We start from the raw sequence: 12301 nt of genomic DNA, 5'->3' as shown, positions 1-12301 counted from the left end.
CTTGCGACGCCTCTGGAAAAGTTAGTTGGACCTGTGATGTATCAAGCTATATAGATGTCACTAAAATATAGAGCCATTTTATTTAGTTATTTGATTCTGAAAGTCATACTCAATTGAAGTATTCTTTTAAACTAAGTTCCAAGACACATTTCATGGATAATAATACATGTAAGCAACTTAAACACTAGCACTTTAGCTGTAAAAGTTCCTACAATAATTATCCGGTGTACAACCTCTTGTACAAACGTGTTGTTATCGCATGCAGGTGTAGCCAACTTATGCTTGATTGCCATCGGCTGAAATATTTACGACGGGTTCGGTAAAAAAGTCGCAAGATCACTTAATAGACTTTTGAGTGTTAATTGCATTCCAAACTAACATGAGACCAGAATTTTTTTAAGGTCTAGTTTGGGTGACCGCTAAGTAGTTTTAAGAGGCCGCAAGTGTTTCATTTAAATACCAAAAAGTCCAAAATTGGGGAAACCGCTGGAGAAATTTGGGGGACCGTTTCGGTCCACCAAAACACCTTAAAAAAAACACAGAACGCTTTTTTAGGCTTGTGCAGACAACAATTGTTCATTTTTTAATGTTCCGCTTGTGCGCGACAGCTACTATTATGACGTAACATATATTCGACGCAATCGACCAGGCGGAATGTGGCGATCGACGTGTTGGTTAAGGTTTTATTTTAATGATAAATTATAATATAAGATAACTTTTTTCGTTGTAATAACTTCCGTTTTTTCGTTAAGGTCCGTTTACACTACAGCTGCACTGAACGGAGCTGAGCTGCGCTGGGCGTGAAAATCGCGTCAAAACGTGTTTGACAGAATGTTTTTCTATAGCTGCACTGGGCTTGAGTTTAGCAAAGCGTGAAAATCGCTCCAAAGCGTATTTTTTTCCAGCTGCACGGGGCTTGAGTTTAGCAAAGCGTAACTTTAAGCTAGCTGCAGCTGCTGCACCGGGCTTGAGTTTAGCAAAGTGTGAAACGCTCGCCACAATAGAATTTAAATGCAAATTACGCTTTGCTCAGCTCAGTGCAGCTGTAGTGTAAACGGGCCTTAGGCTACAACTAATTTTTTTTGCTGATCGGTATTACAACCACAATACGCTTCAAGTCAATTTAAGTTTACGGAGTATTACTTACATTTATGGTTTTAGTCTTATTTATAACTATAAATATTTTACAAAAAAAATGATTTAGTGTTCAAATCAACTTTTACTTTAATTTTCTGCTTTATATCGTGGCTTAACATAGAAACACGCATAATAAGTGAACAAAACTTGAAAATCGACTAAAATAGCACTTCTGGACAAGATCTGCAAATAGCAAAACTCATCACGATCCACTGGAGACGCACCGGAGCGTGTCGCGTGTTGTGACGTCACAAGTGGAAGCAGCAGGCGAAAAGTTTTGGAGGAAATGATTCGTTTCGTAAAGAATTAATCTTTCGAAAAACGAAAGTGTTTTTTTGACTCACAAATTATCCCGTTTAAATTCAAGGTATTCTACATACGTGTTTGATTTATATCTACCAATGAAAATACGTCAGTTTAAAACTAAAAAAAAAACGCTGTAACTCTTTGGAATTTTTGACTTGTGTTATCGTATTAAGTAATGCTCTATCAAGTTTAAAAGTGCCGTAAGTAATTAATAAAATGAGACAAACTTTTGGTAAGAACCTGGCTCATTTATTTAAATTATTAAGCAATGTTATTAAGATCTGTACGCTTACCTTCTCAATTAATTGTTTTTTTACACAAGCTTTCTCGTTAATATTTTGTATGATTGGTTATTTAATAATAGTGATAGTTCTAAAAACGTAAAAAGTTTACCGTATAGGGTTGCAAGTAAGGCGATGACCGACGGCGGATTGTTTGTCTGTCTGCGCCCCTTACTTATTCCATAATTTGTGGCCAACAAAGATTTGTTGCAAAGTTTTTTTGGGATGAAAATCACATCGAAATTCGATGTATTTTTTATTTTAAGTTCACTAGACTGAGGGTGCTTTTGGGCAAGCATTTTCACTGGTGTGGTTTTGGTTAAGCATTTCATGCCAGAGATCTTTCACAGGAAAGAACTGGGAATCTAGTATGCACTTATTAGCACACTTTATTATTTATTATACATCACCATTTCATAAAACCAGGCTGGAAACTTGAATATTCTGCGGGAGATGTTTTTAAATAGATACAACTTGCGCGGCAGTAAATAATAACTGTTAACAAAAACAGTAAGACTGTTGTTGCGCATTTCATTGACTTGTTGAATGCTACCGACACGACTGAAACTGCAACTGGCCTAACTTTCTAATCTGGCATAGTTCTTGCTAAATATCTAGTTCCTTGTAGACACACTCTTAAAAAATAAACATCTTAAAGTTCTTTAACAATAATAACAACCAAGAATGTCCAAGTTGTCATACTATTTGTTCTTTACGGATATGTGTGTATTCCAGGTTTCAATTTTGTTTAGCATGTTGTAATCAATGGTTTAATAAATTTTTTTGGTAAATCTCTTTGTCCACCTTAATCAACAAAATGGAAAACAAAAAGCCGCTTAAAAAGTTGAGCGAAGAGAGTTTGACGAAGCAACCTGACGAGGTTTTCGATCTTCTCGAAAAGCTAGGAGAAGGAGCCTACGGATGCGTGTTCAAAGCTATTTACAAGGAAGCCGGGCAAGTTGTCGCTATCAAGCAAGTTCCAGTCGAGTCCGATTTACAAGAGATCATCAAGGAAATAGCAATTATGCAACAATGTGACTCTCAGTACGTGGTAAAGTACTACGGAAGCTACTTCAAGAACACGGACTTGTGGATTGTTATGGAATACTGCGGCGCCGGTTCCGTGTCCGACATAATCCGGCTCCGGCGGAAGACCCTGACTGAGGAGGAGATAGCCACGGTCCTCCGGGACACACTTAAGGGACTCGAGTACCTTCACTTCATGAGGAAAATCCACCGCGATGTGAAGGCTGGCAATATTCTCCTGAACACAGATGGACACAGTAAACTGGCCGATTTTGGGGTCGCAGGTCAGCTGACCGACACGATGGCCAAGCGTAACACTGTGATCGGAACTCCGTTTTGGATGGCACCTGAAGTTATTCAGGAAATTGGGTACGAGATTGACTCTATTTTTTCAAGAAAAAGTGAAACACCTGAACAAATTTTATTTCCACCTTTTAATCCAGATTTTTGTACATTTTTTTTTTTAACAATTAATAAACCCTTAACATTATTTTTAAGTTTATCATGAAAAAGGATCATTAAAATGCAAGTAAGACAGGGTCATATAAGTAAAAACATTTTCTAAACAGATAAAACACTATCCAGATGTAATTTATTCAGGAAATTGATTGGTTAGGAGATAAATTCCCTTTTTTTAAGGTTTTTTCTGATTGATTAATTGTTTTTAATATACGAAACCTTTAGCACTACTGCGGCATTTCGCAAAAAAATTTCAAACATAACAAAAATTAGGTAGGCCTTCTAAACTTAACAATCCTAATGTGAAAAGAGGAAAACTGTTTAAGATAAACACCGGAGTAAGGTCTGTTTAACATTTCAAATTAATTATAATATGCTGCTGTTTGCTATCTTACAAAGTATAGTAGCATGCATAGAGTACTTTGGACGAGATGTTTGTTTAATAATTATTTGGCTACACGCTGAAGGTTGAACACTGTTAACAAGCTTGTTGTATGTCTGCTATAAGCCTCAACATGTTTGCTAACATCATTTAAGCTGTTTAAACCACTTAATAAATGCATTATGAATTTGTTTACTAGATATTAAATGTAGAAACCAACTATTGCAATATTTTGAGCAGTGGTTCTTAAATTGTTGGATTATATCCCAAACAGGTTTGTCATTTTTACCAGGCAAACCTAATAATGATAAACACATGTTTTTTTTACCTTTTGGTAGCAAAAAAAATTCTGATTGTTAAGATCCTTTTGTTTGCAAATTAGTACTTTATTTTAGATGGTTAACTATTAATTGATTTTATACCATGAAGTGCTTCCTAGGGGTTAATAAAAAGTTGATGACACACCAACTTAAAACATATACACTATGAAAGAAAATGTTTTTGTGTCTAAAGGAAACCAAAAAACTACAAAAATAATTTAAAACATTTGTTTCTCAGTAAGCAGTGAAGTTGTTTCAATCTGAATCTCTTTTGTAACTTTTACCTATCACTGTAAAATTAAAAAAATCTAATAGATGAATATAAAATAATAAATTATAATTTTCTAGGTACGATTGTGTTGCTGATATATGGTCACTTGGAATCACCGCAATCGAAATTGCCGAAGGAAAACCCCCTTATTCGGACATCCATCCAATGAGGGCGATATTCATGATCCCAACGAAACCACCCCCGACTTTTAGGGACCCAGAAAAGTAGGTTAAATGAACAACATTATTTTTCATTGCAAAGCTATGTGTGTTAAAAAGTATATACAGTTTTAAATGCAAAGGTTATCTATAATATTCTTGGATATCTAGTAAATTGTTGATTGGAAAAAAGAAAGTAGTTTTAAAACCTTTTCTTAGTTTTGATAGTTGTGTTAATTGCAAAGAACCATGGCTTTATTTACGCTTTATTACTTTCTATGTTCTGTTTGCACTTTTTTGCTTAGTTTCTGTTTTATACCGCGGTGTTTTTTAAGATAATTCTACTAAAAGGATTTACGGCTTTCCAAAAGACTTTCAATTCACTCCATACTTTGTAACCATACAGCGATATACCACTAAGTTATTGAATCTTTGTATATCTTAAATGTGGTTTGCTTATTAAAGAGAATGTTCTTGAATGTTTTTTTTAATTTTTCAATTTTGTTTTATGCCAACCTTAAGTTTTGAGTTTGTAAAGTGTTGACCATGGCATTTTTACTGTTTCTTTTTTTTTTATTATATTTAAAACAAATCAAGTGATCCAATTTACGTCCTTAAAAATTCCACAGATTTCATTTGAAAAGTTATTTAATGTCCTATTACATAAAAAGTTGTGGCAACACTGGATATAAATGCTTCAACTAACATTCTGTTAAATGGTCTGGCCAACAATAAATAGGGCGCTTGTTATGACAACTGTTGAATCATAATTGCGTCGAGAGGGTATTGAAGGCCTCTTCACTAAAAATGGTTTTGCCTGACATCAATTTAAGTCTGACAAAAATAATGATGTAACTGTTCAAGTGGGTGGAACATCCTCAATTGATTATTTATTGGTAGTCAGGTATTGAGAGTGATCAGGATATTTTTAGATTATGTGTTGGTAAAATTTCCGTTAGTTTATATTTATTTTTTTAAACATATTTTTTGAAAAGTTTGCATTGGGTTTTCTAATATAAAACACTATCGGATGCAAGAAATTGATAATTGATTACACTTTATCACCCGAAGAAAATTTACTTTTATAAAATGTGTTTTCGGCCCATGATCACGAAGTCTGACGAGTATTATTTTTTATTTTTAAATAAAACATGTTAATCTCAAATTATTTTATGACTTATAAGCTTTTACGATTCCAACACTTAAGTTAAAGTATTTTTTCCAACATTAAAAAGATGGCAGGAAAAGCCAGATTGTAGTTTGACGAGGTATGGTTCAGAGGTTAATCTGAATCGTACTTACAACGTACAGTTAATTGTTTCACATGATACACAACATGAACGTTAAACTTTTTTTGTTTTTGCGTATAGGTGGTCGGAAAAGTTCATTCACTTTGTGAGCAACTGTTTGATCAAGAGCCCAGCACAACGTGCCACTGCAACAGCTCTGCTACAAGATCCTTTCATCAAAGAAGCAAAGCCGCACAGCATATTGCGGGTGCGTTGTATGTTTGTGTTGCATTAAGAACAATAAACTCAACCTTTGAAAACAAATTAGGAAACAATAATATTTTTTGAATGTGTCACCAATAAAAATGCTCTGTACTCTTATCTGTAGTGATGTTTGCTCTGTTAGTATGAAACACAATAAAGTAATATTTTGTTTATACACAAGTATATTCTGCTTAGAGATACATGCGAATTCTGAAGTAATTTTTCCCATATGGAAAATAAGATTTGCTTGGCCACCCTTAAAGTGAAGGAGAAAAAAAAAGAAAATATTTTTCTTGACTGTCTTTCGATTTGAACTATGGTGTTAGGGATTTGGAAAATTTAAAGTGGTTTATTAATTGAAGCCAAACTAGCTTGTTGCATGCTACAGATAAGTGTGGCTTTTCAATTCACACCGATACTTCGGTTTCTATATAAAGACACATGGGTAGCGTGGCTGATTAATTATTAAGTAGCTTCTGCAGACATGTTTTTTGTCACCTTTTTGCCTCCTTAAATGTCAATACCTGTGCACGTTTTTAAAAGAGCTATTTAATGCTAAACGTTTTTATCATGTACAGCCAAATCAACTATTGATTCCCAATGGTTATATTGTATTTTATTTCGTGCATAGCAGACACATTAAATAAAAAACCTTTGTTGCTGTCATTCCTCGAATTAGTCTTTAGTTTGAAAGCCGCTAAATTTAAAGACAAAAATTGCATATTCTGGTAGTTTTATGTAGATCATGAAGTTACTATTTTAGGTTAATTATAGTTAAATGTTTGTATTATACTAAGGCCAAACCTCTCAATATCCTAGTTTGGATTTATTTTATTTTTAAACTCAGCCAAAAAAATTTAATCTTGGTAATCTACTGCAAGAAAATAATTCCTTTAAATGTAAGACAATTGTGAAATGTTAATAACATAATATACTGGTAGCACTGAATAATTAAATAGATTTTTTTAGCTTTTTAATTGTTGATTTTTTAGGATTCAACAACAAATTCACTGCGTGTAATCTATCCAAGCACAATAGCGCTGGATATTATGTTTTTGCAACAGATTTAATTTTATTTGATTTTCAGGAGATGGTGCAAGAATCAATGGAGATCAAACGGCAGAAGTTGAAGAACGGATCGGATTCTGACGAGGAAGATGACGATGATGAAGACGTGGATGCGGGAACAATGCTTAAGGTCGGTTGGCAACATCTATATACTAAATACATTAGAACTAAAAATTGTGCCTGTGTTTTGCAAGGCAGTTGTAACCCTTGAATGCAGTTTCAGTTGTAGATGTGGGAACAATGCTTAAGGCGGTTTTGGGTGTATAGATAGAATTAAACAAGCTAGTTAAATGGAGCAACATTCTTAGAAATAAACTAAGCACACAACTAAAAATAATCACGTCACTTGTTTCCACGACCCTGTACTTGGAACAAAGTCGCTGTAACCCAGAAAGATTTCTACATAAATGTGCAATCTGGCATTTTCATTAGTAACAAAACACATGCCATAGCACACCTTCATGCAGGAAAGAAATAAAAATTGTGCCTGTGTTTCACAAGGCAGTTGTAACTTTTAATTCTGAAAAACTGTTTATTTAAAATTCGAAATTTTTGAAACGTTCAAAATGTTACCTACTTCTGTATGGGCTTTTATATTCATTCTACGTTTTGCTACAACATCCAGCCAATATTTTAGGATTTATTTGAAACCTTAACAAAATACAACCTACTTCTGTATGGACTATGTTATTCATTTTACGAATTTAACTTGCTTTTCGTAAAAGGTTGACGGAGGAGTTGGGGTCGGGGGTGGCGATGCTTCCACGATGAAGTTGAAGAGCGCTTACGACACAAACGCAAGTAGCGGAACAATGATCCAACATGGTGACGACACAATGGACGGGATGATGGGAACAATGGTGATAAACGACGAGGACGACGACAACTCGGGGACAATGCAGAGGTTCGACACGGGACCGTCGTCAAACAGCCAGCAGGGCAGCGGCAACCGACCCGCGTTCATGGAATATTTCGACAACAACGCTTCGGGAAGCGATGGGAGGTCGAACTCCGGGAGTGGATCGAAGCGCGAAGGTCTTCCGCCTGAGGAAGCGTGGAAGTTTGGGAAGAACCTCACCGAGATGGACTTTGACTTCCTTAAGAACCTGAGCGTCTCCGACCTCCAGGCGCGCCTCCAAGCTCTTGATCCGCTCATGGAGAAGGAGATTGAAGAGCTAAGGAAGCGATACAGCGAGAAACGGCAGCCCATATTGGACGCGATTGACGCCAAGAAGCGGAGACAGCAAAACTTCTGAGGAAGACAGACTTTTTGCTCCCCCCTGTGGGTTGTTTTTAGCTACTGGGCTTTTAAATGTCAAAATTGCGACGTTTTAAAGCCTAACTGAGTGGTCTGTAGGGCTTTAATAGTTGAACAGTGTTAGATTTTCAGTCTTGCGGTTTATCGAGTCGATTAGCATTTCGGCCCAAATACAGAAACCATATGACGCTCAAATAACCTTTAAATTGTAGCGTTTTAAGTTTTGTCTTGTAAACCATTAAAATTTACAAAACATAGTTATTCAAAGAAAAAAAATTTTGGTTAGAAAATAGGAAATAAGGATTATTTTCTTAGTATTTTTTTTTATTTATCCCCGGCCAGTATAGGGCTTCGACGCTTCGTAATACATTCATAACATTTACAATTCTCCGTTGGGCAATATTATACAAATTTATGATTTTTTAATATTTATTGAATTCATTTTATGTTCAGCTTAAGTCATGTAATAGTTGCGTTAAAAACAATTAAAAAAATATTTTTTTAGTTGTGTTGACCATGACATTAATACTGTTGTATTTTCGAAATAATTAAAAAAACGCAGGACTTCAAATGTGCAAACCATGCCGTCGTACTCTACGGTCTATAACACTATGGGGTCAAAATTACAATATAGTGATCAAAATACTACATTTTTTTAACGTTTTGATTTCTCTGTTCGCATTGCATCAAGATATAAGCTATCACGCTAAGACTGACCATGTGATCAGTTATGATAGATAACTTTTAAGTACATAAATGGTGGTTTATGCTTAAACATAAATGGAAAGTGCAACTTGTTTTCATCACTGATTTATATTCTGTATCGCTGCTTGCAATGTTATGTGTTGAATGGGACCAAGCGCCGGTAAAAAGGTAAAATTTATAAGAATGTAAAAAAAAAAAAATTTTAAAAAGGAAGAAAATTAAAGTCCAAAACTGCGCTAATCCCCGCCGCATTTTCGTTGAATGGCCTTTTACGCTGCTTTTTAATTGAATCGAAAGCTGTGTTCGATTTCGCAATTTCTTAATGTGCAATCCCAGGGGCCTAAGCTTATAGAATCCACCCCTGGGAACGTTTGTATGGTGGAGGTCACTAAAAAAACGCGACATTTGTGTTGTGTAAGTGCACCAGCATCATGTTCCAAACCAAGCAGTTTCCCTTGGTAATAATGGAATGTCTATACTCGAAGTTTGCGCAGTTCAAAGTACAGAACGCTAGGAAATGATATTTTACTCGGGTTGTATATTTTAATTATACTCTCTCTTTGTGAACAACACGCCTACACTGTGCGTCTGGGAATATTTCGGCGAAAAATTGCTATTACGATTCGAAATTATTTGTTAACTACCTACAGTTTTCTATCGTTCACCAAACTGTTTATATAAACAACCTTAACTTTTCTAATAGCATTTCCCGTAAAACTTAATGAAGTGTTCTAAAGCTCAAATTTTTATGATTTCCTTACAAAACTATACGATGGAAAATCACGGAGTTTCGTTACCTTGAAGTAAAAAAGTTTTACTTAATACACATTTGCGTTTTCATGTGATCTTTTTTTACACGTTTATTAGTTATTTTCAGACGCCTAATAAATATAACTGCTTACTGTGCACCAAATATAGGGATACAAAGGGTGGGGACATTTTTTTTAACTTTTAACGCATAATTTCGTCGTTTCAACAACCTAGACTTCACACCACGACATATTTTTTAACCTCTTGTGGATTTTTTTTATTATATTTCGTTAAATCTTATAAATGTTCGCGAGGATGGAAACAACATTTCTCACGTAATTTTGTCTGTTTTTCCTGTTCTTTTGAAGCTGTGCCTTTATTGCCACACTTTTGTCGTTCTACACTTCCTAAAACCTGGAAAAAGTTTTTTCTCTCCTGTCCGCCAAGTTAAAATTAATCCCACTGTCCAACATTTTGGCCATGTGTAAAAATATCGCAAATATAGGCACAAGACCGTTATTGTTGTATAACTTTGAAGTAATATATCACCCTAACTTAACTTACAATAGTTCTAAGCCATGTTTTGGTACGATAAGTGGCGTTCATCTGTTTTTAAGTGTTTGCAAAATCATTCTAACACATTTTTTTCTTGTCTGTTCTTTAGGAAAATACATTTCGTGTGTCTAGTATGAGTTTTGTACATTAGAACGACAACTTTTAATAGCGCACCATCATTATACCGGCGATGTATTCTTATCTACTGCTTATGAAATGATTTCGTTCGTTATTTGTTGTTGTTTTTTCTGCAATCAAGCGAAGTTGCTTTCACTGTGGAAAGCTGCGAGTCATTTACCCAAGAAAAATTCCTTTGCTAATAAAAGCTCAAACTCCCTGTGAAATATTAAGTGTTTCCTTGTCCTAAATGTATCTTTAACAGTCAGGTGATTAATTAATGAAGTATATATCAGTGTTGTTTAAAAGGCTCAAAGGTTATCGAAAGAAACATGCACACCACATATATGTGTTAATAACTGAGATCTAGCCCTTCTGAAGTTGCTTTTTGACCATGTTTCATTGAATAAATGAGATGATACTGTGGATCCCCTTCAATTGAATTGCTTGTACTAACAAGTTGAGCAATATGGTTGTTTCTCGATACGCTCCTCTCTGAGCCTGTGTAGCTCAGTTGGTAGAGCGACGGTCCCGGCTTGACCGGAGGTCGTGAGTTCGAACCTCACTGCAGGCTAGTTGTTTTTCTAGTCTGCTCTGCTTGCATCATTGATCTACAGATTCGGTGAGTCTGCAATGGCTTTCGGTGTAGGTGTTTTCTTTGTCCAAAATGTTTTAAACGGAAAACAGTCAGGCCCGTAATTAATTAAGTAAATGTAGGCTACAAAGTTGGGGAGATGAAAGTTATCGAAAGGATACAAGAATTTATAGGTTGCCTTAAATTTACCTAAAACAGGGGTGAGAGTAAACTAATTTTTTTTTACCACAGTGAACATTTCTAGAGATTACGTCACAAAGTTACGTTATAACGGGGCTTACTTAGTTGTACTTATTATCGCATTTTCTAATAGGGAAAACTTTACATGATAACGACTGGGAACTAAAGAATGGTCGACATATGAAAGTGTCACATGTTCGATTGTTGTCGTGACCTTTATCAATAAAAAATGCATGAGTGTGGTATCTCTTATAGGTACTTTCATCCCTGACTTGAATGTATGCATATCTATTTGTCAAGTTTTCATCTTTTGCCCGAATAAGTTATCGAAACGTCCAAGGATTAACAGCTTTGCCAAAAGTAACACTTCAAAAGAGTTGTAAAAAACTATTCCACAGGGGGAAGTTAATGGGGAAAATGTGTAGTTCATAGAATTGGTTAAAAGCAAAAAAGCGCAGTCTATAGAACAAACTAAAACTATAATTTGAAAGCAATTTACACTTTTGTAAGATTAGCATTATCGAAAAATAAGACCAAAACTAGTAATATCTTTTTTTCCTCATTCAATAACTTTTTCAAATTTATTTGCATTTTTGACATTTTTTTGATTAATTTCGTACCGTAGTATATGTTTTAAAAGCTGTAAATGCTGATTAATGCGAATTTACGCTTGTTGTCAAGCTGATTTGGTGTTGTAATGCAAATTATATTGAAGTGTATTTACACATAAATTTATTTGGTCAAATCAAAAACATTTGTACAATATATTTTATTTGATAAATAAGCAGACATGCAAATTCGTGGTAATGAATAGCATTGGTATGCGACTTTTGCGAATGAGCGTTGCATCATATCTATACGGAAGTTAACAAATATACGCAAAGTTCGCACGTTTTGGTCTATTCACAAATTATATAAATAGATTTACTAATTGAACTTTTGGATATTATTTGCAATATTCGTACGACTTCCCAATAAATGTGGGTGAAGATAAAGACAATTTCAGTTGAATATTAAGGTTGCATGAAAAAGCGTTCAACAGAATTGGTTTACAAACACTGCCCGCAATTCAAACTTATAGATCCATGAAATATTGGTGGGGTGTTTTCCCAACATTTGTTGGAAGCAGAACAATATTTTGTAACTCTCTTCGATTCGGAATAACGTAACAGACAGGATTTTTTTACAAGAAAATCTAGTTGAGCGTTTTAAAAAATATTCAACGCTTCATATTTATTTT

The 12301-nt window shown here is 34.8% G+C and overlaps 1 protein-coding gene across 3 annotated transcripts; it reads left to right on the top strand.

Annotated features, from left to right (window-relative positions):
- The first annotated feature begins 2470 nt into the window (after positions 1–2470).
- Positions 2471–8413, top strand: LOC146163108 (serine/threonine-protein kinase 3-like). Of its 3 annotated transcripts, none has more exons than XM_083383189.1 (5): positions 2471–3119; positions 4260–4406; positions 5711–5837; positions 6921–7031; positions 7627–8413. In XM_083383189.1, exons 1-5 carry the CDS (start codon positions 2542–2544, stop codon positions 8155–8157), a joined length of 1494 nt encoding a protein of 497 aa, XP_083239315.1. In that variant the 5' UTR covers positions 2471–2541; the 3' UTR covers positions 8158–8413. The 3 variants fall into 3 exon arrangements, with proteins under 3 accessions (XP_083239315.1, XP_083239317.1, XP_083239316.1); XM_083383191.1 differs by having other exon boundaries at positions 6921–7035; positions 7640–8413; XM_083383190.1 differs by having other exon boundaries at positions 6921–7035; positions 7637–8413.
- The last annotated feature ends 3888 nt before the right edge of the window (positions 8414–12301 follow it).

This window comes from Ascidiella aspersa, chromosome 2, assembly GCF_963924565.1.
Source record: "Ascidiella aspersa chromosome 2, kaAscAspe10.2, whole genome shotgun sequence".
NCBI classification, from domain to species: Eukaryota; Metazoa; Chordata; class Ascidiacea; order Phlebobranchia; family Ascidiidae; genus Ascidiella; species Ascidiella aspersa.
Note: the sequence above shows the minus strand (reverse complement) of the source record. Positions and strands in the feature narration are given on the sequence as shown.

Excerpts from the sequence above, each read along its gene's own strand:
- LOC146163108 (XM_083383189.1), top strand. The coding sequence starts at position 2,542 with ATGGAAAACAAAAAGCCGCTTAAAAAGTTGAGCGAAGAGAGTTTGACG. Across the intron at positions 5,838-6,920 it reads AGCCGCACAGCATATTGCGG|GAGATGGTGCAAGAATCAAT; the intron begins GTGCGTTGTATG and ends TTTGATTTTCAG. Across the intron at positions 7,032-7,626 it reads ATGCGGGAACAATGCTTAAG|GTTGACGGAGGAGTTGGGGT; the intron begins GTCGGTTGGCAA and ends TTTTCGTAAAAG.